General features: G+C 38.3%; 1 protein-coding gene across 2 annotated transcripts in view; it reads left to right on the top strand.

Moving 5' to 3' along the window:
• Calcoco2 (calcium binding and coiled-coil domain 2) overlaps positions 1-25,583 on the top strand; it is a 30,577-nt gene extending 4,994 nt beyond the window's left edge. For both annotated transcript variants that reach the window (XM_027924745.2, XM_027924746.2), the window contains exons 2-13: positions 3,351-3,540; positions 8,361-8,463; positions 8,607-8,740; positions 10,812-10,937; positions 13,153-13,241; positions 13,468-13,537; positions 14,719-14,841; positions 15,121-15,207; positions 18,730-18,825; positions 20,928-21,063; positions 22,957-22,985; positions 23,904-25,583. In XM_027924745.2, the coding sequence (XP_027780546.2) occupies positions 3,361-3,540; positions 8,361-8,463; positions 8,607-8,740; positions 10,812-10,937; positions 13,153-13,241; positions 13,468-13,537; positions 14,719-14,841; positions 15,121-15,207; positions 18,730-18,825; positions 20,928-21,063; positions 22,957-22,985; positions 23,904-24,080 (1,350 nt within the window). In that variant the 5' untranslated portion in view covers positions 3,351-3,360 and the 3' untranslated portion in view covers positions 24,081-25,583. The remainder of the gene's footprint in view (positions 1-3,350; positions 3,541-8,360; positions 8,464-8,606; positions 8,741-10,811; positions 10,938-13,152; positions 13,242-13,467; positions 13,538-14,718; positions 14,842-15,120; positions 15,208-18,729; positions 18,826-20,927; positions 21,064-22,956; positions 22,986-23,903) is intronic.
• The last annotated feature ends 1,315 nt before the right edge of the window (positions 25,584-26,898 follow it).

Here is a 26,898-nt window from a genome sequence, read left to right as displayed (position 1 = left end):
TCTCTGGAAATCACTCTTACCTGAATGTTCTTCATGATCCATAGGCAAAGGACAAATTAAATCATTTTATATTCTTAGATAAATTGGTGCTTCTGGCTTAGGACAGAGAGAAGGAAATTTGCTGACCTCAGAATGATTGGAGACTCCTAGGGAGAAAGAGTCTGCAAGCTGATAAACCTCCCTGCCTATCTTCCCATACCATCCAAAAGAAACTCTCATCACAGACAATAGTTTATTATGGGGGAAATAATAGACCAGAATGGGACCCCACCCCCTCCACTTTGAAAAAATGTTCTAAGGTTTGAGGTTGAGGATGTGGCTAGACTATGTCAAAAACCAGAAAGCCAGTGATTTCTTAGTTCTTTAGCTTAATCTCAAGAATAGTTCAGTGCCCCCACAGTCCCCTTGCCTTCTCTCTGAAAAAAAAAAAAGACAAGGGGACTTTGTTTTCATAAGGAATTGCATCCCTTCTTTTGAATACCAGAGTATTTTGCACTTCTTTTTCATTCATTTGGCAGTTACTTATATACTCATTTAGCCTCTCTATGGGACTAGGACCCTTTTGAGGGCAAGGTCAATGCCAGGAAAAAATAAAAATCCCTCCACAAACATACTAGTAATCACTAGCATCTGTTAAACCCTTTCTTTTTGCAGACTGTTAAATTCTACCAACAACTATCTGAAAGCAGAGAACTAGAGTACTAGGGATATAGCTCAGTTGGCAGAGTGCTTGCCTTATATGCACAAAGCCCTGGATTCAATCCCCAGCACTGCCAAAGGAAAAAAAAAACAGATTTCTGGGAATTTGGAAGAAGAGGTCTGGTTGCATATATTTCAAAATAAAACCAGGAAATAGGTAAGGTGGGGCAGAGTTGAAAGAGCAATAGTGTTTTGTTTTGTTTTAATATATTTTTAGTTGTGGTTGGGCATAATATCTTTATTTTGTTTATTTATTTTTATATGTTGCTGAGGATCGAACCCAGCATGTGCTAGGTGAGCACACTACCATTGAGCCCTAGCCCCAGCCCCAGCCCCAGCCCCTGCCCCCAATAGTGACTTTTTGTTTTGTTTTTGTTTTCTTGGTACTGGGGATGGAACTGAGAACCCTGTGCATAGTGTGCCTGTATGTGTGTATTATCTTCCAACATGTCCCAACAGCTGTGCTTGTAAGGTATCATTTAGTATTTGCATATAACAGCTGCAATATTTTTTTCCATTTCCTAGTAAAACAGTAGGTTGAGAATCATAGACTCACTAATGTTAGAATCATTTAAAAGACAGTGCATATGACTTGTTTGAGGAACAGGAAGTATGAGGTCAACAATTCAGAGTACTGGCTTCTTTTAATCACATTTTATCTGTATACTGTCATCTAAAATGGTGAAAATCCATTTTATAAAAAGGGGTTCAAAGTCCCTTGCTTCTTCTAGACCTGGACTGCATTTTCCTGCTTCTTTGCTGTTACAAAGATTTCTTTGCTGTTTCCTTCCCTTGGAATGCCATTCATGACACACCCACTTGACAAATCCAAATCTTCCTTGAGGGGTTATGTAAGATTCTAGTAACTTCCGGAAACTTTTCTTTGTTTTCATAAGGAATTGCATCCCTTCTTTTGAATACCAGAGTATTTTGCACTTCTTTTTCATTCATTTGGCAGTTACTTATATACTCATTTAGCCTCTCTATGGGACTAGGACCCTTTTGAGGGCAAGGTTAATGCCAGGAAAAAATAAAAATCCCTCCACAAACATACTAGTAATCACTAGCATCTGTTAAACCCTTTCTTTTTGCAGACTGTTAAATTCTTTATTCTGTCAGTCAGCATGAGTCTACCTTGAAGTGTCTTGCTTAGTGGCAGGCTGATTTAATGGCTGGACACTTTTTATTATTACACTTAAGCCTCACAAAACAACAGCAGTTGGGGTAGATGTTGTTATAGGCCCCTTTTTACAGATGAAGAAATAATCACAGAGCCTAACTGATTTAAGTAAATTGCCCAAATGTTATCCCTTTATAAGAAGGGGAAAGTGTGATTTGAATATTACTATTCTGACTTCAAAACCCATGTTTCCCACCACCTCATGTCACATAGTCTCTTATTTCTATCTTTGTTCTAATCTCAGCCTAGTTTAGGGTCTTTTGTGTATGTGGTACTGCAAATTGAACTCAGGGGCCTTATACAACTGAGCTACATCCCAACCCTTTTTTAATTTTTTTATTTTGTGACAAATTCTCACAAAGTTGCCCAGTCTGACCTCAAACTTGTGATCCTCCTGCTTTAACTTCCCAAAACATACTGTCTTTTATATGGAAGGGCCCAATAATTATAAATGGAATTTAATGAAGACACTGAACGCTAGAGAGATTAACTTAGGAAAGTCATAGGGCTTATTAGGATGAAAAATCTAAAATCTAGGTCTTCCATATTCCCTAGGCTGTTTTCTCTAGGTTGTCTTGTTTATTAAAGGGAAATAGAATCAGCAGGATACTGTGGCACAACCCTGTAATCCTAGTGACTCAGGAGGCTGAAGCAGGAGGATCATAAATTCCAATTCAGCCTCAGTAATTTAGTGAGGTCCTAAGCAACTTAGCGAGACCCTGTCTCAGAATAAAAAAATGAAAGGAGAGAGGGATGTAGCTCAGTGGTAGAGTACCCCTGAGTTGAATCCCCAGTACCAAAAAAGAAAAAAAAAAAAGGAAACAACTACCACCAACTACCTGTAAGCAGAGAACTAGAATACACCTGTAATCTCAGTGACTTGGAAGGCTGAGACAAGAGGATCCCATGTTCGAGGCCAGCCTCAGCAGTTTAGTGAGGGCCTAAGCAACTTTATGAGACCCTTTTTCAAAATTTAAAAGGGGCTAGAGATGTACCTCATTGGTAAAATGCCCCTGGAAACCCATTCCCCACAAAAAAAAGTATACGAGGGTTTGGGTTGTGTATACCTGAAATCTCAGCTACTCTAGAAGCTGAGGCAGGAAGATCAGAAGTTGAAGGCCACTTTAAGCAAGACCCTGCATCAAAACATAAAAAGGGCTGGAGGTGTAGCTCAGTTGTAAAGTGTGTCTCTGGGATCTATCCCAGACATCAAAAGAGAGAATGTGAGTGTGGTGATGCTTATGGTAAAGAGGTCAAAGATATATTCTCTGAAAATTCTTAAAAGTATGGGAAGTTATGGATGAGAAATGGTACAAAGTGAAACAGAAAGCGAATTGTGTGGTCTCACTACTTGTCAGAATTTTGCTTTTTCTGATTGCCTTGAACAGAATGTTCTTGGGTGAGAGCCCAGAAATCTCTGGCATTTCAGAAAACCTTTCCGAGCCTTACTCTATTCCGTATCTCATAACAGGACACCCATCATGGAAAAAACAATAGAAGATCCCCCCACATCAGCTGTCTTGCTCGATCGTTGTCATTTCTCTCAGGTCATCTTTAATAGTGTGGAGAAGTTCTATGTCCCTGGAGGGGACATCACATGCTATTATACCTTTGCCGAGCATTTCATCCCTCGTCGAAAGGACTGGATTGGCATCTTTAGAGTAAGTGTTTAATTTAGTACCAAGTAATTGGGAACTAGAGGTGAATCTTTGTTACCTGAGGGTGTGACTCTTGTATGTATCATGTCTGGCTAATTTTAAAATCCTAAATTAAATTCCTTATCATTTCCCTTATCACATACCAATGTGTGCTGTGGAACTCAAACTTTAATTTTAATTTCAAATTAAAATAACATAGGAGCTGGGCTGGGGTTGTAGCTCAACAATAGCATGCTTGCCTAGCACACATGGGGCACTGGGTTCGATCCTCAGTACCACATAAAAATTAAATAAAGATTGTGTGTCCACCTATAACTAAAAAATAAATATAAATAAAATAAAAATAACATGGGAGCCAGGCGTGATGGTGCATGCCTGTAATCCCAGCAACTCAGGAGGCTGAGACAAGAGGATTGCAAGTTCAAAGCCATCCTCAGCGACTTAGTGAGGCTCTAAGCCACTCAGTGAGACCTGTCTTAAAATAAAAAATAAAAAGACCTGGGGATGTGGCTCAGTGATTAAACACCCCTGGGTTCAATCCCTGGTACCAAAAAAATAAAAATAACAGGAAACCCGACAATCCTTAAGTTTTATTATGCTTTCAAAGACCAAATATAAATGCTTTTTAGATGATCCAATTTTGAAATATTCATCTATGATTTGATTGATTTGGGTGACCCCCTATATAATTTTTGTGACTTTAAATATTACTTTATCCATCCCTTATTTGGTACAGTGTTTAATTTGTTTTAATATGAATATTAAAAATCTGAAAAGGTTGAGAAATTACCTGATTTGAAATCCTGCATCCAAAAAGTTTGTTCCTGGGGCTGGGGATGTGGCTCAAGTGGTAACACGCTCGCCTAGCATGCATAAGGCACTGGGTTCGATTCTCAGCACCACGTAAAAATAAAAAAAGATATTGTGTCCACCTAAAACTAAAAATGAATATTTAAAAAAAAATTTGTTTCTGAATTAATGTGTCTTATTTCTTCCAAGGACAAAAATTTATGAGCTCCTTCAGTGACCTCTTCCAGTGTCTAATCATCCTGTCAGTTCAAGTATAGAAATTTTAAAGATTTTAATAAACTTAGTCTTTATATATCACCTTCCCCTGCTTTCTTTATCTCTTATGTCTGTATGTGTGTGTCTCTCATACACACGTACACATACATATATATGTATATTCCCCATAATAATAAATCTTCCAATTTCCAGAGATAGGAGATAAAAGTCAAATTTAAGTAATTTACATTACTAACTCCCAACATCAGTGACTTTTGATTTGACATTTTACTATGTGCCTGTTTGCCGATGCTGTTCATCTTGAAATCAAACACCATTTTTTACTGTAGTGTGAAGGAACTATGGCTTATTTACATCCCTCAGTGAATTCCTTTTTCTTAATTGTTTGAAAGACCAAGACAAGACTGATGTTTGGAGATAGAGATAGTAAACAACCAACAGGACATTGTCATCAGACTAAGAGGTATTCCAACACAGAAAATGGACACTCTATAGTGTTTTTTGTCTTGGAAAGAAGGTAGTAGCTACTTGTTTTTCTTTTCCATATATAACAAAGCATACAGAGCAGTGTTATCTAATAGAACTTTCTGCAGTATCTTTGTTATTCATTACAGTAGCTGCTAGCCACATGTGGCTATTAAGCATTTAAAATGTGGCTAGTGTGACTAATTGGATTTTAACTTTAAATTTTAATTAATGTAAATTAATTAAATTTAAACATCCTTTTGTCATTAGTAGTTGTTATAGGATGGTGCAGATATAGATAGTTTTAAAAAAATAATGATTTAATTATTAGCCTTGTTAATGTAACATACAATTTCTTTTTTGTTGTTGTTGTTGCAACATGGTTATATTTCTTAGGCTGATTTCATTCCCCAAGCATTCAGCAACTGCCAATGAGGACTTTATAATAAACCAAATGAAAATCTTACACTGTTTATTTATTTATTTATTTTCAGTGTTGGGGATTGAACCCAGGGGCACACTACCACTGAGCCATATCCCTAGCCCTTTTTATTTTATTTTGAAGCAGGATCTCTCTAAGTTACTTAGAGCCTTGCTAAGTTGCTGAGGCTGGCTTTGAACTTGCAGTCCTTCTGCCTCAGCCTCAATGGGAATACAGGTGTGCACCATGCCCAGCTCTCTGGTTCTCCTTAAGGCAGGCCAGGTCTAAATAATTCACAGGTTATGGGGGTTTTTGGGTTTTTTTATTGTTGTTGTTGTTGTTCTTTTTCCTGGTGCTTTGAATTGAACCCAGGGCCTTGTGCATGCTAGGAAAGTACTTTTATCATTGAGCCACCTCCCCAGCCCTTCTAATGCTTTTTAAAACCAGATGTTTAAAAGCATTTTTAAAAAACACATCTATATTTGGGATGTTTTGTGCACTTCATATGTGTTACCCTACCTCAATAAAGAAGTAATGGTTGCCAGGCAAGGTTGTGTAGGTTTGTAATCCCAGCTAGGAGGCTGAGGTAGAAGGATCACAATTTCAAGGCCAACCTGGGCCACTTATTAAGACCCTGTCTCAAAATAAATAAAAAGGACTAGGGACTTAGTACAGTGGTAAAGTGCCTCTGGATTCAGTCCCTAGTACCAAAAGAAAAACAGTAATAATGGTTAATCCAAAGAAGGGATTCTAATATTTATTGTCCATAAAGCTATTGACTTGAGCACCATCCTGAGGACGCACTTATGAACTAGACCTTTGTGTATGCTTTAATTTGATCCTTACAACACAGGAGCCTTCTTGAGGTGAGTGGTCTTTAATGCACAGATGAGTAAAATGAATATCCTTGAGAGATGGTGACTTTCTCCAGGTCTCAAAGTAACAAAGTGGTAAAGCAAGTTATTTTGACTCCCAAGCCTCTGCTTTTTCTCCTCTATTCTGCTAAATTCCTTTGAATAACAGGCGATGAATTAAAGAATCAAAGAGTTTCTTGTAAATTTTTGACCCTGATATCTCACTTCTAAAGCTCTCCTAGTGTTCCTTCACTGTAGCTTTAATCAGACTGTCACCCCTAATATTGGTAGTTCATGGCACCAAGTAAGCACGCAATAAATTTTTTTTGATGCATGCAGTGTGTTACTTCTTCTAATTATAGTCACAGCTACCACCAGTGATAGAGCCTGAAGGAGGTAGGAGTTAGCTCTCCTTCCTTTAAGAAACAATGGCAGAGGGGATATAATCATCCTGTGCAAGTAGAAGAGCCAAAGATAGGAATTGTAGGTAGATAGAAATTGTTTCCTTGTTCCAAGGCAGCCATAATTCTTAGGCCTGCCTGATGATATTTCGGTCACAGTGCATTAAGAAACTCCAGGATGTGAATGAGGATTCTATAAAATTCCTGTACCACCACAGGCTGCAGTGGCTCTGAGATGTTTACAGCAACGGGGTATATTAGCAAGACTCTAAAATATGCCCTAGTATTTTCTGGTGAGCTTTGGGTATAGCCTTTTCAACCTTGTTCCAGTTCCTTGATATATAAAAATGGAGTTTATTTTTAGTTATTTCTTTTCCCACTGGGCACAGGCAGGGTCAAAATATGACAATAAAAGTGATTTTGCTTCTCATTTGTTGAGTGTTCTCCCTTTAAAAATACAATTGCTCTTTCTATTCTCGAGTGTCCTTTTATCTTCCAGATAAGTTTTGAGCCATCTTTTACACCTTTTCACATTTAGTAAGAGTATTTTATATTTAGCCAGCTTTCTGCTCTAAGGCATCTTTTGCTATATCTTTTTTTTTTTTTTAATCATCATTTTCAAGTCACAAGTTGTTTATTTCAAACTCTAGAGAGGAAGAGAAAGAACTGGACTTTTTTCGGCGGACACAACATCTTTGTTTGTATGTGGTGCTGAGGATCGAACCCGGGCCGCACGCATGCCAGGCGAGCGCACTACCGCTTGAGCCACATCTCCAGCCCATCTTTTGCTATATCTTTATGTCATACAATTTATTGTATTCAACACCTAGTAGAAGCCATTATTACTACCAGATTTTTATTATCTTTATCACCAAAAAGCTTTCACTGAGCATGCATTAAGAAAAACACTGAAGACAAAGCTTTATAGATCTAGACTGTCTCATCTGGTGTCTCATAATCTAAGAACATTCTTACTCTTGCCCCTCTACCCCCAACACACATATTTTTTTAGCATGCATTTAAAAATAACAGGTTGGTATGTGAAGAGGCTGAATTGAACACAGTAGAGGACAAACAAATGGAGAGGGCAAGTTAGCAAGTTAGAAATGCTTTCTGATTTAGAAGTGTTTTCTTTGTTGTTGTTGCTTGTTTGTTTGTTTGTTTTGTGTGTGTTTGTTTATGTGGTGCTGGGGATTGAACCCAGGTTCTTGTGCATGTTAGGCAAGCACTCTACCAACTGAGCTATATCCCCAGCCCCTGATTTAGAAGTTCTAAGAGCACCTTTGCAAGAAGATAGTGGGATCTAGGTTCATAGACCCAGAACCATTTTACCCCATCATTCTCAGCTTTGTGTCTGACTTAGAGATAGAATTTGGAGCTCATGTCCTGGGTGTTCATTGACGAGCCAGTTTTTATCCTTCTAAACTGGTATTTTGAACTCTGGGTATGCATCTCAATTTTTAGTTTTATTAAACATTATTCCATATAAAGTTGTCATAGTCAAAAAAACGTGAATCTTGTCATAACAAACTTATTCTATTTTATTTTTAACATATACAAGTAAAATATAAGTGCATTTTAAGATGACATAGCCCAGGTAAGACTTTTTCTCCAAGCCCTGTCAGGTGTCAAATGAGACTCTCTTTGTCATTGCAGGTGGGATGGAAGACAACCCGTGAATATTATACCTTCATGTGGGTTGCTTTGCCTAGTGACATAAACAACAAATCAGCCAAACAGCAGGAAGTCCAATTTAAAGGTGAGAAAAATACTAGATCAAAGTGTTGAAAACAGGAGCCAAGACTAATTAATTCCCTTGAATTGAGCTTGCCAGGGCAAATAAAATTACTTCTAGATTTAAACATTTGGAATAGACCTTATTTTGGATTGCTGTGTTTTCAGCTTATTACCTGCCTAAGGATGATGAGTATTACCAGTTCTGCTATGTGGATCAGGATGGTGTGGTCCGGGGAGCAAGTATCCCTTTCCAGTTCCGTCCAGAAAGTGAGGAGGACATCCTGGTTGTTACTACTAAGGTCTGTAATCATCTCAAACCCTTTCTGATATAGAGTAATAGTTGAAATAGGGTAGAATTTGAGTCAGGAAGGCCTTATCTTTTTTTTATCCAGACCAGGGATTGAACCCAAGGGTGCTTAACCACTGAGCCACATCCCTAGCCGCCTTCTTTTTTTTCTTTTTAGTTGTAGATGGACACAATACCTTTATTTTATTTCTTTATATTTATGTGGTGCTGAGGATCAAACCCAGTGCCTCACATGTGCGAGGCAAGCCCTCTACAATTGAGCCACAACCCCAGCCCCACCACCCAGCCCTTTTTTATTTTGAGAAAGGAGCTTTCTAAGTTGCTTAGAGCTCCGCTAAGTTACTGAGGCTGCCTTTGAACTTGCGATCCCCCGGCCTTAGCCTCCTGAGCCACTGGGAGTATGCCACTACACCCGGCAAATCAATAGGCTTTATAGAATTATGGAGGGCGGGTATGGGGCATTGAACCCAGGGAAGCTTAACCACTAAGCCACATACCCAGCCTTTTTTTATTTTTTTTTTTATATTTTGTAGTTGTGGATGAGCATAATGCCTTTATTTTATTTGTTAATTTTTATGTGGTGCTGAGGATCAAACCCATTGCCTCATGCGTGCTAGGCAAGCGCTTTGCCACAGAGCTACGGCCTCAGCCCATCAGCCCTTTTTTAATATTTTGTTCAGAGACAGGGTCTCACTGTGTTGCTAGGCTGGCTTTGAATTTGTGATCCTCCTGCCTCAGCCTCCCAACACTGGTGGGATTATAGGCATGCACCACTGCACCCCGAAAGGCTTTATAGAATATTTAACAGATACTGTTGGGAAAAACCTATATAGTACCCACTTTAACCCACCAAGGAATATTAAAAAGAATCATAATAATAAGTGAATTCTCCCATCTCTAGAAGTTTTTGTAACTTAGTTGGCATTCAGTTATTCCCTTAACTTTTCTAGGTACTTAATTTTTGTCATCTGAGCGTACTAAGACAACTGTAAATGTACAGGCTCCACTGAGGAGAGAAGCACCAAGTAGTCTTCTTTGTATCTCTCAATTCTGACCCAGTGCCTATCATACATGATTATTAGATTCATTAACTTACTCACCTGTCAGGACACTTATTTTTCATCTAGCACTATGGTAGACAGTAGGGAGGCTATGAAAAACCAGTTAAAATACTAACTGTGCTGGGTGCTGCGGAGCACACCTGTAATCCCAGTGGCTCGGGAGGCTGAAACTGGAGGATCTCAAGTTCAAAACTAGACTCAGCAATTTAACAAAGCCAAAAGCAACTTAATGAGATTCTATATCAAAATAAAATATAAAAAAGTGCTGGGGATGTGGCTCAGTGGTTAAGTGTCCATGAGTTCAATACCTAGTACCGAAGGACAAAAAAAAAGACTAGCTGGGTCGGGCGTGGTGGCACACGTCTGTAATCCCAGCAGCTTGGGAGGCTAAGACAGGAAGATCGCTAGTTCGGCCAGCCTCAGCAATGGTGAGGCCCTAAACAACTCAGTGAGACCCTGTCTTTAAATAAAATACAAAACATAGGGCTGGGCATGTGGCTCAGTGGTCAAGTGCCCCTGAATTCAATATCTGGTACTCCCCGCCTCCCCCCCCAAAAAAAAAACTATACCAGCTGGGCATTGTGACTCACATATGTAATCCCAGTGGTTAAGAAGACTGAGGCAGGAGGACGGCAGGTTTGAAGCCAGCTTCAGCTCAAGGTCCTAAGCAACCTAGTGAGACTTTGTCTCAAAATAAAAAATAGAAAGGGGTGGGAAAGGATGTGGCTCAGTGGTTAAGCACCCTTTGAGTTCAATCCCTGGCACTAAATAAATAAATAAATAAATACTCACTGTACCTGGCCTCAAGTCCTTTAAGAAAGACAAATAATACTATGTATCTACAAGAAGAATCTGCATATACCTTTGCTTGCATACACACTGAGGAGCTGCTGCCATTGGGGTACATAAATGTCATTCCAGTGAGTGGAAATCATACCTTCACCATCCCAACATATGGGGATTTTTTTACTAGAATATAGTTTGTGGAATGTTCTTTTGTAGGGAAAGGTAGAAGAGATTGAACAGCACAACGAGGAACTTTGCAAAGAAAACCAGGAACTGAAGGACAGCTGTGCCAGCCTCCAGAAGCAGAACTCAAGCATGCAGGCTGAGCTCCAAAGGAAGCAGGTGTGGCTGCTAGTTAAAGGTGAACTTGGAACATGGAGATCAGAATTGGATAGTATCTCTTGCCTAGCACTGTTTTCTGTCTTGCTTGTGAATCCCTTATTCCAATATCTTTGAATAGGCACTGTTAAAAGTTTTATATGGATTATTTTGTTTATAATAAAAATGAAAATTAACTTTCCTCAACCTGAGGATTACTCATTATGGAATTGTGGCACTATTATCCCAATTTTATAGATGCGTAATCTGAGATTTAGGAGGGGTAAATAATCAGCGATGGAACCCAGATTCAAACTCAGTCTTTTTCTGCCTTTTGCATATTTATAATTTGAAATGTTTTCTTTGATTGACTACAATGTAAAAATCAAGAGGGAGAAGAGTTAGTATACAGGTGAGGTTATAGATTGTTTAAACTCTTTGCTATTTCTCCTCCTCTGAATCATCCTCCAAATCAGCAGGCAAGGGATGACAGTTGATAATGCTAGAAGCTAAGCAAAAGAAAATTTTCTCTAAAGGCTATAAGCAATAACTTTGGAGCTAAAAGTAGGAAGTTAATGTTGATGTATGGGATTGACTTCAGTGCAAAAGGAAACTAGGAAAGAAAAAACAAATGTCTAGGACCAGTATGGTGGTAGCTAGCCACATTTGACTGTTAAACACTTGAAATTCAGCTGCATTGAGAAGTGTTGTGATCATAAAATATACACCAAATTGCAAAGATTTTGTATGAAAAAATAGAAAATATCTCCTTTTTATTGTTAACAAAATTTTATTATGTTGGGCTTAATATATTATTAAAATTAGTTTCATCTATTTCTTTTTAATTTTTTTAATTGTTGATGTACCTTTATTTTATTTGCTTATTTATATGTGGTGCTGGGAATCGAACACAGTGCCTCAGACGTATAAGGCAAGCGCTGTACCGCTGAGCTACAACTCCAGCCCTCTTTTTAATTTTTTTAGTGACCATTAAAATTTATTAATTATATATGTGGCTCTCATTAATTTATAGGATAGCACCATTTTAGAAGAAAAGCAACTTTATCTATTTTGCCCACTGCAGAACAGTTTATAGTGTGTAACTGACACTTAATAAATATTTGTCTAATGAATTAATGGATAAATATAAGCTCCTGTGGATGTAAAATTAAGGTTTTTTGTTTTGTTTTGTTTTGTTTGTTTTTTAGTTGTAGTTGGGACACAATACCTTTATTTTATTTATTTATTTTTATGTGGTTCTGAGGATCAAACCCAAGGCCTCACACATGCTAGATGAGCACTCTACCACTGAGCTACAACCCCAGCCCTTAAGGTGGTTTTTGTTTTGTTTTGTTTTAGTACCTAGATTAAACCCAGGACACTTTATCACTGAGCTGTACCCACAACCCTTTTTATTTTTTAGAGCAAGTTCTGGCTAAGTTGCCCAAGCAGGCCTAGAATTTATAATCCTCCTGCCTCAGCCTCCTCAGTAGCTGGGATTACAGGCATGTGCCATCACATCCAGCTAGATGCATTTTTAAGCTGGAAAGAACAGAACTGAGGATGTAGCTCAGTGGTAGATCACTTGCTTAACATGTGTGAGGCCCTGAGTTTGATCTTCAGCACCACACACACACAAAAATTAAAATGTACAAATCTACATATACACACACATACATAATTATAGGGAGAGAGAGAGATAGAAAAAACATAACTAAAAATATTTTCATCATGGGTGAAGTAGCACACTCCTATAATCCCAGCAGCTTGGGAGGCTGAGATAGGAAGTTCATGAATTCAAGAGCAACTCGACAAAAGCCTGTCTCTAAAAAAATAAATAAATAAAAAATAAAAGCTGGGGAGGTGACTCAGTGGCTAAGCGTCCCTGGGTTCAATCCCAGTACCAAAAAAAAAATTTTTTTTTTCATATGGAAATGTCTTTTTTTTAAAAAAAAATTTATTTATATATCTTTAGTTTTTTTAGGTGGACACATTTTTTTTTTTTTTTTAATGTGGTGCTGAGGATTGAACCCAGTGCCTCATGCATGCCAGGCGAACACTCTATCACTGAGCCAAATCCCAACCCCACATATGGAAATGTCTTTACTTGGATATTTCTTTACTGCTGTATCATGCTATGCTTAATGTAAGTAAGTTCTCAATAAATATTTGTTGGCTGCCTAAGATAATGAAGTGTCTTAGAAATTATCTGTTCCTTTGATGATGTTTCAATTTATAGGAGGAGCTGGAGACTCTACAGAGTATCAATAAGAAATTGGAACAGAAAGTGAAAGAGCAGAAAACCTGTTGGGAAACTGAGCTGCTTCAGTGAGTGTGTCTTACAATTCTTAGATAGGAGGAACTGCTGTGTTAATAGGCACCCTTATGCAGAGTCAGATCAGATTTCTAGAATTTATTATAGAACATGTCTGTTGACAATGATAGATGTGATCAACTGCAGGCTTAGAGCCAAGCTAGGTTTAAATCATTTAAACCCAGAAGGAGCCAACCTAGAAACAGTGAATATTTTAATTTGTTATCTTCATCTCCACAGACTGAAAGAACATAACCAGAAAGTGTCCTCAGACAATGAGAAGATGGGAATCAGAGTGGATCAGCTTCAGGTAGGTAATGTCACAATTTTGCCAAAGGATGTTTCCTTAGCTTTGCCACCACCCTAATCTGGTGGCCTGGGAAGATGCATTTCATCATAGTAAGTGCCAAATGGCATACCTTTCAAAGCATCAGACTAAAGTTTCAGGTTATGTATTTTCCATTCTTTTTTTTTTTTTTTTAATATACTAGTTTTGACCATTTTTCATCTCTTCATATCTTTTTTTTTTTTTAAGAGAGAGAGAGAGAATTTTTTAATATTTATTTTTCAGTTTTTGGCAGACATAACAACATCTTTGTATGTGGTGCTGAGGATCGAACCCGGGCCGCACTCATGGCAGGCGAGCGCACTCCCGTTTGAGCCACATCCCCAGCCCCTGTATTTTCCATTCTTGAACCAGGTGTCTCACACACACACACACACACACACACACACACATATTTTTAAAATAGTTATAGCCCACAAGTAATTGAGTAGCTCATTCAATTTTTTTGTATCATAAACTCTTAAGATGGATGATGGTCATCTATACCATGGTTTTCAAACCCTTTTATTTTAGCTATAAAATCTTTTTTCTTTTTCTTTCTTTTTAAAAATTTATTTCTTACATACATGACAATAGTGGAGTGCATTACATTCATAATTATCCATTCACAGCACAATTTTTGTAACTCTGTATATAAAGTATGTTCACACCAAATTATGCCATTATACATGAGCTCTCTTATTATTTTTTTGCATACAATTCTTAATACACTTTTATACCACCATTTATCATATCTCTGTTTGTATATAAGGTATGTTGACACCAAATTCACATTTTCATACATGTATATTATATAATGAATGGGGGTCTCTTTCCACCATCCATGCCATAAAATCTTTTCAGGCAAAATCTTACTCAAAAGCTTGTAATGTAAAGCAGATAGCAGAACTGCTGTCATTTTTAGGAATCTGTGCCTTAAAGAAGGGCTTTAATGTAAAGAGTGGTTCATTTTATTTCACTTAGGTGAGTCTTAGATTCTTAGGAATTAAGGTAGAGCTGAAAAGTAAGAGTTCTAAGGGATTTTTTGGCAGTTGAGAGTTACTAGGGAAACACATTCCTTTGTTTTTACATATTAAAGTTTTGGCATTGTTCCTGGTTAGTTTTCCTTTTATATCTTGATGTTGTATTCACTGTTTTTGCTTTAGGCCCAGCTGTCAACTCAAGAGAAGGAAATGGAAAAGCTTGTTCAGGGAGATCAAGATAAAGCAGAACAGTTGGAACATCTGAAAAAGGAAAATGACCAACTCTTTTTCAGTTTGACTGAACAGGTAGAATCATGGAAGAAAATAGCATTTTTAGGCATTTATAAGAAAATATTCATTGTTCTTTCTTTATCACATACATAAATATCTCTGATTATGAGAAATGTCTCAGAAGAAGCCATCTTATGCAAGCTTATCTCATGACTTTATAGACAACTAAGAGATAGCTTTCCCTCTGTATTCTGCTTGTTCATGAGTTTAGCAGGCACGTCCCCAGTATGTGGGGGTGTATGTGTGTGTATTTTTTTTCTTGTCAGTAATATCAAAATCTGTTTTTTTGTGCAGAGGGAGCAACAGAAGAAGCTCCAGCAGATAGTGGAGGATATGAAGCAGAAAGAAACTACTGCAGCGAAGAAACAACAGGAGTTAATGGCATGTCTGTCTTTGCATGACTATGTGGGAGGGAGTCTGAAGAAAGAAGAATGAGGGTCTATTTTCAGATATTGAAGAGGATAAATAAGACAGATTAGAATGGCATTCACTTTTGGTTACTTGCTACCAAAAGGATAGAGAATCTGACATTTACAAAATGTTTAGGAGAGGTGGGCATGTATAACATGTGATGAATGATAAAGGATATTGAGAATTAGACATCCTGACAAGTTACTACTATAGATAGATCCTGGGGCTAGGAATCATACAAAATAACTCCTATTTCCTCCTGTAGGGTTATTGTGGGGCAGACAAATTAATGGTTATAAATAGCTCTATAACAGGTAACTCCAACAATTAAAAGTGAATTTTGTTATAATTAATATATAGCAGTTATTATAATTATAAGTCATTCTGGGTTATAGCAATATAATAGTGAAAATCTGACTGATTAATAATTTCTTATAACTAACTAATAATTTCCTGTAATATATTGTTGGAAAAGAAGCCTCATGATGCCGACAGGTACCTGGAAGCTGTATTTTATGAATTGCTATAAGGTAGTGAGAAGTCGTACTTGAGGGACAACTATTGCAATGTAACCCACATCATATATACATCATTTATAAGTCAAGTATATTTAGTCAGTTTTTGAGTACCTACCATACATAAGATACAGTAGGCTGAGGAGGGAGGATCACTTGAGCCCAGAAGTTCAAGACCAGCCTGAGCAACAAAGCAAGATCCTATCTTAAAAAACAGATAAAGTAAAAAGAAAGGAAAATGCTTTATTTGGCTTAGGTGGTACCTTTTTAGAAATTGAATTAGTTACCAGAATTTGAAGATAATCTGAGAATTTTTCTCATAAAAAAATTACATTTTACCAGGTGAATGTCTATAATTCCAGCAACTTGGAAGGCTGAGGCAGGAGGATTGCAAGTCAAAGCTAGCCTCAGCAATTTAGTAAGGCCCTAAACAACTTTAAAAAAATTTTTTTTTTAAATAAAAAGGACTGGCAAGGGGCTGGGGTTGTGGCTCAGAGGTAGAGTGCTTGCCTGGCATGCGAGAGACACTGGGTTTGATCCTTAGCACCACATAAAATAAAGTAAAGGTATTGTGTCCACCTATAACTAAAAAATAAATATATTTTTAAAAAAGGGCTGGGGATATGGCTCAGTGGTTAAACTCCTGAGTTCAATCCCCAGTACCCCCTCGCAAAAAAAAAAAAATTGTTTCTAGCTTCTTTTGAAAAATTTAGAGTATCAAAACTGAGTCCATGTTCCTTTACAGCAGTGCTGTAACATCTGGTGCTGAGGAGCTACACTCACTTTAGATAGGTTGTGTGTACTCCATTTGACTATAGTCTTCACTGGGTTTTGTTGTTGTTGTTGTTGTTGTTTTTTTTACAGTACTGGAAATTGAACCCATGGCCTGGCACATGCTAAGCAAGTGTTCCACCACTGGGCTACATCCTCAGCCCTTTTTAAATTTTGAGACAGGGACTCAGTAAGTTGGAGTGGCTGGCCTCAAACTTGTGATTGTCCTGCTTCATCCATCCTAGTAGCTGGAATAACACACCCAGCTTCACTATTTTTTTATTTGTTTGCTTGTTTGGTGCTGGATATTGAACCCAGTATCTTGTGTATGCTAAACATGTGTTCTACCACTGAGATACACCCCAGCTCAGTCTTCACTGATAGGTTGCATTCAGTTATTTAATTCATTCCCCCACTTGCCTGGTCCCTTAAGCACATTTGAGTTAGTGATGTCTGATTTGGCAAAGAAGTTATTATTATTTTTTTTTGATGTTGTTAGCACTTATTAATTGTACAAATTAATGAGTATCACTGTGTTGTTTCTACACATGCATATATTATGTTTATCTTACCTTCTACCCTCTGATTCTCCCTCTCTCTTACTTCCTCCAGACCCCCTTCCCCAGTTCCTAATAGTCTCTAAAGAAATTAGTTTTAATCAATAGTCATTCAAAAGTTGGAAGCTCCCTATGACAGGTCTGGGTTTCTTTGTGGTGTTTGTTTGTTTGTTTAATATTTTTTGGTTGTCACTGGACCTTTATTTTATTTATTTATATGCAGTGCTGAGAATCGAACCCAGTGCCTCACACATGCTAAGCAAGCGCTGTACCCCAGCCACAACCCCAAACCCCTTCCTTGATTTTTATGGAATATTTTTCAAGACCCAAGTATTCTCCACCTGTTCATTTGCAATTCTTTATTTCTCATGCATCCAGAAAGGCCTCTAACTGTGAGGACTATGTGTCTTATACTTCAGGAGCCTAGGAACAAGAAAACAACAGTGGAGGAGCAGTTAGTACAAGAGGTGGAACGCCTAAAGGCAAAGGTAGAGGCCGGGAAAGCCTGTTTCTTAGAGAAGTACAAAGAGTGCCAACGACTCCACAAACAGATCAGGCAACTCAGGGCTGCTGCACTGGTAGGTGACAGAGATAAGGGGCCCAGGAAAGCAAGGGGTCTGAAGGTTTGTGATTCTTAGACCAAGTCCCCAAAATGTACACCCTTGATAAGGAGAAAATTTTCCTACTAGAAAGGGAGGGATGGAGTGTGAGACCAGAAGCCAGTCTGGGGTATCCCTGGAAATATAGGCCTTAGCTTAGCCATGGGTTTCAGGGAAATTTTTTAACCATTGAGCCGGTTTTGTGCAGACTCAGTCCTTTCTTATTTCTGCCTTTTGAGGAAGTGAAGCAGGACCAGAAGAGCCAGCAGGAGCCAGTGGGGATGGGGAGCAAGGAGCCTGCAGTCAGCACTGTCATCGGGTAGCCCCCTCTCGCATTACTACCTCAGGGTCGGCTAGAAGCGCACAGCAGTTTGGGCACCAGCATTCAAATAAAAAATCTTGGAACAAAAACCACAACTAGTAGGATTAGCTTAAGTGTGTTTGTGAGGTACGCGCATGTGTGTATATACAAGTAGGAGATGGAAAATACTGAAGTATGAACCTAGTTAGGTCAACCAATCATTCTGGGAAGCTCAAGACCCCAGTCTGGGTTCCTTGCAACCTGGGACAAGTGCCTTCCAGTATTCCTCCTTCTCAGTGGAACTTGAGCCCAGATACCTTTCCTCACCCTGGGAGGGGAATCACAGCAACCTAAACCTGAGTGCTACAGGTTTCATGGAGTGAGATACTTATTCAAAATAAACAGGATTGTTTCATGGTTGGGTGGGATTAAACAAGCTCCATTTTAACCCTAATTCTGATATATCAATCTTAAGGTTTTTCCCCAAGCTTACTTTTTCTCTTTAGTTGCTTACTTACAGCTATACCAAATAAACCCTGGCAATCCTAATGCCAGTTTAGGCCTTCCAGCATTTGGTTAAGTGACTTCTGTAAGTCAATACCCTGTCCATAGTACCACACCTTTCTCTGCAGTCCCTTCTTCTCCACCTCAGTCCCATGCCCTTTGGAAGGTCAGATCCTCTACAGTCTCCCACCAGGGACCCAAGTTGCAATATGTGATCCTAACTCTAATTTTTAAATTATTGGCAGGATGAGAATTTTGACCTGTCAAGAAGACTGAGTGAGAACAAGATTATATGTGATGTTCTGCAGAGAGAGAAAGAGAGAATGGAAAGAGAAAATGATGTAAGTATTTGGAAAAAGGTAGGAAAATCCAGAGTTTTAAGGGGAAAGAGAACAGTGGCTGAAAGATGCAGAAAGTTGAATAAACAGTGGGTGAAACTGTCCCAGATCTAGTTTTCTTATCTACCAGAAAACATCTCTTTGTTCTAAAGGTGAAATTTTTTTGGCATGGCAATAGTCATCTTGAAAGAAGCAGCCATGTTGAAGACCTAACTTACTGCTTTTAACTTCATCATTGTTATAAGTATTGTCTTTGGTGGGGAGGGTGTGATATCCTACATCAAATTTATATTAGTGAGGGGACCCTTTTCCTTAAGCATGACTTTTTCCTTTTTCTCTGTTACCAAACCAGGAGAAGTGGTTGTCTGTGCCAGTGCAGGACCCATGGTAGGCCCCTACAGATGCTGTGCATTTATTTACTTATCAGTTCATAAACTGATCCAACCAATATTGATTATCTTCTGTGTGTTAAACACTGTTGTTAATATTATTGATTGATTTGATTCACTGATTGCAGTGACAGCAAATACAGTGATGATACTTGAAATCATTCCCATGCCCAGTATCAAAGACCTGTGTATTCTCACTGTTATTATTAGATCCACAGTTCCAGCAGTCCTATATCTTTTTTGAGGGGAGGAGATTGAAGCAAGAAGCCCTGTGCCACTGAGCCACACCCCCAGGTTTATTTTGAGATAGGGTCTTACTAGATTGCTGAGGCTAACCTTGAACTTCCTATCCTCTGAGTCCCTGGGAATACAGGCATGTGCCCCAAGTCTACCTCCTACATCTCTGTACTTTTGTAACCCTTTCGAGCTATGCCTCAAAGTGACTACTTTTACTTTTTTTTCTTTTCTTTTTAAAATTGTGGCTAAAAAACTATATAACATAAAATGTACTGTTGTAATAATTTCAGTGTGCTATTTTAAGTATGTTCATACTGTATCACAGATCTCTAGAACTTTTCATCTTGTAACACTGAAACTCCATAAACACTAATTCCTCCTTCATAATTTCAAGTTTTGATTATATTACTTATGCCAATGTGTTTAATGATAGTAGATGAGCTTTGGGGTCTATTTCTGGTCTTGTCATTTTCATTCTCTTGATTTAGATAATTATTCTTTGAATTTGAAATCCTGTTTTTGTGGTTTGTTTGATGGTTAGGGGTCAGATTATATACTGACCAATCCAGAAGAAGAGGAAGATCTGGTATTTGGAAGCTTTGTACAGAACCGTAGTAAAACCCTCTTAAGATTTTAAGGGAGGGGAGGGGGGATAGTAGAGGATAGGAAAGGCAGCAGAATACAACAGACACTAGTATGGCAATATGTAAATCAATGGATGTGTAACTGATGTGATTCTGCAATTTGTATACGGGGTAAAAATGGGAGTTCATAACCCACTTGAATCAAAGTGTGAAATATGATATATCAAGAACTATGTAATGTTTTGAACAACCAATAATAAAAAAATTTTAAAAAAAAGATTTTAAGGGAAATTTATTAATTTTCTTTTTTCTAAAAACTACATGCTGTCTGTGTGTGCCACTTGTATCTTGTTCTCTCCTGTCTCATTCTTGGCCTTTCTCATTACCTTTCTCCCACCTTCCCTTCTTTCCTTTCATTCTCTCTGGTGGTCCATCCATATGATGGGATAAAATATGAAAAAGGGAAAATTATATCAGATGAATTTTACATTTTGTAAATAAATTGTTCTAAAAAGGAAATTGAAAGAAACATTCTGCTCCCAATAAAATATAACAGTTTCAATCTTAATATATAGCTCTTGCTACTCTCATATGTCCAAAGACTTTTTTTGCACCTTCTCTTTTAGTTTTGGGATACATTAGAGATTTAAAATTCTTTTGGTATTAATATAAATGAAATTTAGTAAATATATTTAAATTCATATATAAAGAGTTTAGATCTTTGGACTGTTGAGGCTATTTGTTCCCTTTCTGAAAAATTTTGGATTATTAGTTATTTGGCTTCATAATTCCACATTATTAATTGAGAACTACTTTAATGGATGTATCCTGGCTGGTTCCTGCTAACCATTCTTTGTTGTTGTCTTTCAATATGTTTTAAATCCTCTATCATTAGCTCTTAAAGAAAGAGAACAGCAGATTGCTGAGTTACATGGGTCTGGATTTTGACTCTTTGCCATGTCAAGTGCCTACTTCAGATCAAGGAGGTGCTGGACAAAATCCAGGTCTTGTCTATGGAAACCCATATTCTGGTAAGACAGTTTTGCCATTCTAACTGGAAAATCCTTGCCTGCATCCCCATCACTAATTTTTTTTTTTTTTTTTCGCCTGAGATGCTAATTAAGACCAATCTCATTGTTAAGACTTGCTGGGCAGAAACTGAGGACCCAATAGAAAGATTGCCAGAAAAGAAGTGTTAATTGAGAAATAAATCTGAATTGAGAAGACGCAAATCAGATCATTCGCCTAGAGGCAGCAGACACAAATTGAGTCCCGCGGCTATATTCCAAATGTATAAATCAGAGAAATGTCTTTGTGTAGAAGATATACACGTACAAAGTAGAGGATGCTAATTAAGGTTTGGAAAAGCAGGTTATGCTGCCCAGAAACTGGCAGTTATGACAGCTCATTGATGTTCCAACCAAGGGAAGCAGGAGTATGCTCCACTGAGACTCCTGAATAGTAGGACAGGAAATAGGGGTGAAAACCAGTAGTTATTCAAGAACTTAGGGTAATATACTGCTGCCAAACAGGGAGCTTTTCTCCTTTGTTTCCAAAAGCAATGCAAGACTTTGTTGTACAGTTTAAAGCAGTAATGTTATCTTAAGAGTCACAACCAAATCTTTGCAATAGACAGAGAACAGGTTTATTTTTTGTTTAAAGATATTTTTAAGCATCTTTGCATTATCTCTCCTTCCCCCAATATGGCAACCTCAGCAAAAAAGAATAAAAAAGAAATGAAAGACTATTTCCCTAATAGACTTTCTGGCTGGGGATGAGGGGACTAGTAAAGGAAGCACCTGTATCTCCAAACCAGTCAGCTGGGCTAATGAGACAGATGGCTTGGCAAGAGATGTTTCCACTGGTTGGCATAGTAATGATGATGATGTGTATAAGGCCCCTTAAGTTGAGTGCTCTATCCTTCCCAATGTTCCATTGGCTGCTTGGGAATCCAATATCTACTAGAGCTGTCTTCCTAAATCAGCACCTAACACTATGATGTGATAGAAGATTCCATCAAGGAATCTTTTTGTTTTTTCAGTGCTGGGGATTGAACCCTCAAGGGTTGTATACCACTGAGCTATATCCCCAACCCTTTTTATTTTTAATTCTGAGACAGGGTTTCATTAAGTTGCAGAGACTGGCCTGGAATTTGAGTTCCTCCCACCTTAGCCTGCTGAGTTGCTCGGATTATAGGTGTGCACTACTATGTCCAGCCCCTTAAAGGAATCTTTAGAGGATTAAATATCCATGCAGTTTGTTTACTCCGTGAACCCAGCAATCCAGAGAGGTTAAAGGTTTTGGTTATGTTGGATTTGAGGCCCTGGATTCTCTGCTCAGTGCCTTGAATCTCAATGAAAAGTCTCTAGGTAAAGCAGGAGAATTCAAGTGGGGTGTTGCTGTCAAGCACAGAATAAAGATAGGGCATCATTCTATTGGCTGAGGTAGAAATCAGGATTCTGACAAAACAGAGATTGATGGTTCCATCTTGCCACAAGAAGTTTTTAATGAATACTTGCCTACAAGAGGTGATAATAGCCTATGAAATTAGTTTCTTGTGTGCTCTATAGATGATCACATTAGCAAATAAAGAAGGGTGAATCCCTAATACCAAAAAAAAAAGAGATGTCATTTTTCTCACTCTGAAAATAGGTTTATTGTTTTTTCTGATTATATAACATAAGTTATATAACATAGTTATGAACATATTATTAAAAACAGTTATTGAAAATGCCATTATTTTATTATTTTTTCCTCATATAAATCCCCTCTTTCAGAAGTAAATGGTATATATGAGAAAGAAAGAATCAGAGGCAGTGAGGAGAAAAGAAACAGGGTTTTTACAGAAAATGACTAGTAGGACACAGCTGAGAATCAAGGGATGATTTTTATTTTATTGAAGGAAATTTTTTTATTCTCCTCAGGTATTCAAGAAAGTTCTGCCCCTAGCCTGGTAAGTATTTGAGATGTCCATGTCCATACATGAAATGTCCATATCAAATCCTTAAGAAAATGTCCCTTCCTGGGCTGGGGATGTGGCTCAAGCGGTGGCGCGCTCGCCTGGCATGCGTGCAGCCCGTGTTCGATTCTCAGGCACCACATACAAACAAAAGATGTTGTGTCCGCCGAAAACTAAAAAAAGCTAAATATTTTTAAAAAATTTCTCTCTCTCTCTCTCTCAAAAAAAAAAAAAAAAAAAAAAAGAAGGAAAAGAAAATGTCCCTTCCTGCTCCAATTCATGGAAGAACCATTGGGAGAGTGGGTGGTTCATTTTGATAATTCCAGAGGTCAAACTCCAAAGGTCAGTAGGATCAGTATGTTCTAAGGCAGCCTGTGGAGGCAGGGAAAAGAAAGCACATTTCATCCATCAGTATTCTGTTCATGATCTCTTCCTGTGAGTTAAGTTTGATAGTGTGACTAGGAAGATGTGAACTAAGCAGCTAGCCAAATAAGGCACATATAGTGCACCTTCTTGTCTAGAGCTATGTTGATTGCTTTAGCAGTATTAGGTCCTTCCTTCCTTCCTCCCTCCCTCTTTCTTTCTGTTGTAGATGAACACAATACCTTTATTTTACTTTATCTTTTTATGTGGTGCTAAAGATTGAACCCCCAGAGCCTCACACATGCTAGGCAAGCGCTCTACCACTGAGCCCCAGCCCCAGCTCTGTATTAGGTCTTTTAAATTCTAGGATTAGAGAAAGCCCCAGGGAGTAACTCCAAATTTGAATCTGTTCACGCATTCACTATTTCTTGAACCCCTATCTTTACTAATCATTATGCAAGGCACTGAGGATACATGGAAAACAAGATGGAACTGTCTCTGCCACACAGAACCCAACATTTTTGCTAACCTCTTTGTACTTCCTCCCAGCTCTCCATCAAGAAATGCTTCACCTGCAAATCAAACTTTGCTGATGAAATCTGTGATCACACCTTGGAGCAGCAGCAAATGCAGACCCTTTGTTTGAATTGTCCAATTTGTGACAAAACCTTCCCAGCAAGAGAGAAGCAGATCTTTGAAGACCATGTGTTCTGCCACTCTCTTTAAGCATCCAAGCCTTTTGGATCTATGCTGTACATAGTTTAGTAGAACATACAGCTTCTACTATGAGTTAAATGAGTCAAGATCCTTCCTAACCTGAAATCATTAGGGATTTACTTAGCTCTGCTGCCTGTAAAGGTGGAGCCATGTCCATTATCTACAAGATGATGTTAAGAGCTTCTGCCTCCATTCTTGTGAGTGACTACCTAAGTCACATAGCTCTAGCTGTATCAGCCTCTCACTTATGTGCCCATTCTTCCTTGGGACCTCAGTACAAGGGCGCCAGGATAGAGTTGACCTGCCAGAGTTGTTACTAAGTCATTGTCTTCCAAGTTTTCCCATTGCTATTCAAGGTTAGGCCTCAAGTATATTTGTACTCAGTCTTTAGTTCTAACTCTGAGGGCCTCCTCCTCAGGCCTCTTTCTCCAACTGATTGCATTAAACTAACCCAAAATTCAGATGTCCAATTGAATGCTAGAGGTTTTTTAACTCCCAAAAGAAACATTTTGTTCCTGAAACATGGACAGGAAATACTACTTCAGTCTCAGAAAGACTTCTATCTATATAACTGATTCACATTCCTGCTCTTTAATCTTCCTGTGCACATAACTTTTATTGTTGCCCTTTTTTCTCTTTCTTTTAGGTACTGGAATTGAATGCAGGGGTGCTCTACCACTGAGCTAAGCCCCCAGCCCTTTTTATTTTGAAACAGTTTCTTGCTGAGTTGCCCAGGCTGGCCTTGAACTTGAATTCTTCTGCCTCGTTCTCCTGAGTCACTGGGATTACAGGCATGCGCCACCATACCTGCTTTATTATTGTCTTTCTTTAGTTAGGAGTTGTTAGAAACTGTAGGTTTACAACTTTCTGAACAGTTGAGTTTGGAATATGAATGTCAAAATAATGAGACTACTATTGTTAATCTCCTCAATACTAAGGGATTTAGGTAATTTAAAATAAACCTTTAGTTTACAGTCTTATTTTTAAGTTTTTGAGTTAAACAAAAGGATAATGGAAAACCCCACAAATGATTTCTCTTCACCTGTTTTAACTGTTCAGTGAGAGTGTCCTGGCAGCTATGTTGCGGTGGGGAGGGATGTGATAAGCATCAGTTTGAGAAATCCGGGGCTCTGCCTTTTTGCTGTAATTTTCCATGTGTTTTTGAAAAGCATTGTGGATTTTGGCACCCTTTGTGGACTAAGCTCAATGCCCTCCATCCAGATTTGCCTAATTGAACTATAAGAAAGCAATTCCATTTTCTCTCCCCTCGGGAACTGAACAAATGGAAATGACTCCCAGGCAGTCAACCAGCTGGTCACCATAGAGACTTTTACAAAAACTTTTGAATGATGTGAAACATGATGTAATGCATAAGGTTGAGCCAACTCTACCTCTGCATTCCTACTGGGGTTTTCCTGATATGATTGGAGTTGTGCCCTAGACAAACTATTGTCCTAATCACAGCTACTTGCTTTTATTTCTCCTTGATAAAATGAAAGTGAAGCTATGCCACTTCCCTTGTATCATCATTTCAGCAAGAAGTCTATTGCACTCATAAGCCTTTTGTCTCCTTAAGAATCAGATGTGATGTGAACCCAGCCCCAGCTCCACAATAAAAATATAATGGGGAGATGGAAATTAAGGAGTTTTACTGGAGCATACCCTTCCTCCCTGCAAAATTTCTGATGCTCCCCAGATAGTTCCTGTGAAGAATTGCAGTTTCATTTATTTTGTACTAGTCAGCTCTTAATTAAGCACATGAATGGAGAGGAGCAGTGGTGCACATAATCCAAATCAGTGAATTATCATTTTCTGGTGAATTACCCACCCTTTGCCCCTGCTACCCCGAGGGTTACCATGATTATCAATAGCAGCAGGAGCCCTTCCACAGGCTTGGTGAAAAAAAACAAAAAAACGGTTGAGGTGATAATGATCCTTTTTGCTGGGTGTAAAACAAAGCATCTTTAACCACTGCTCATTATCCCCAGCTGCTCTTACCAAGGCTGTGAAGGGAAATTATGCTTCAGGCAACTACTAGTGGTAAAGGAAACAATCATTCTTACATAATCCACTGCCCATCCCAGCCTTCCTGCTTTCCTCTGCTGTCCTCCCTCCCCCCCACGTTTTATAGTTGTGGAATACCTGCAAAAACAGCAAGAGGGTATGAGAGCAAATAGTATTTATACCTAAACTTGATTTAAAAAAAAAAAATCTTTCTAGTTATTATGGCAACAGGTTTTCCTTCCAAATTCATTGTTCCCCAGTCTATTATAATATTTTTGCATTCCCTCATCATACTTACTTGATGAACAGTGGAAAGTCACCTTGACACATGTGAGTGTGAAAGAGTGGTAAAAGAAAGCTAGCCTACATCAGAAAGAGTTGGCAACATATTTAGTAAACCTAGGCCTAAAGAACACCTACAGCTTTTAACCCCTTTTCTCTGGTCTTGCTAAAAACTGGGATGAAATGTGACTGCCACAATGTCACATTTCAAATATGATTTGATTTTCTGCCATGGCAGTGAGTTACACTAAGCTAAGCATTATCTAACCTGGTCTCCTAGCAACAAGTATAGATGAAATAGGTCAGGGTAAAGAGGTGCAGCTCATTTCCTAGGAAAATAGCAAAGTGGACCCTATTGGAGATGAAACCCAAAGAGATACTCACCTAGTTGCCCTAAGTAAACCAATAATATCCCATAAACTCAGGAAAGTTATACTGACCCCCATGCCCTCCTCAGCTGATTTTATAACTATTCACGTCTTTACATTCATATAATTTATAGTTGACAATGTATTTCATATATTCCCTGTGTACCTCTCAT

Source organism: Marmota flaviventris, chromosome 17, assembly GCF_047511675.1.
Source record: "Marmota flaviventris isolate mMarFla1 chromosome 17, mMarFla1.hap1, whole genome shotgun sequence".
In the NCBI taxonomy this organism is placed as follows: Eukaryota; Metazoa; Chordata; class Mammalia; order Rodentia; family Sciuridae; genus Marmota; species Marmota flaviventris.
Note: the sequence above shows the minus strand (reverse complement) of the source record. Positions and strands in the feature narration are given on the sequence as shown.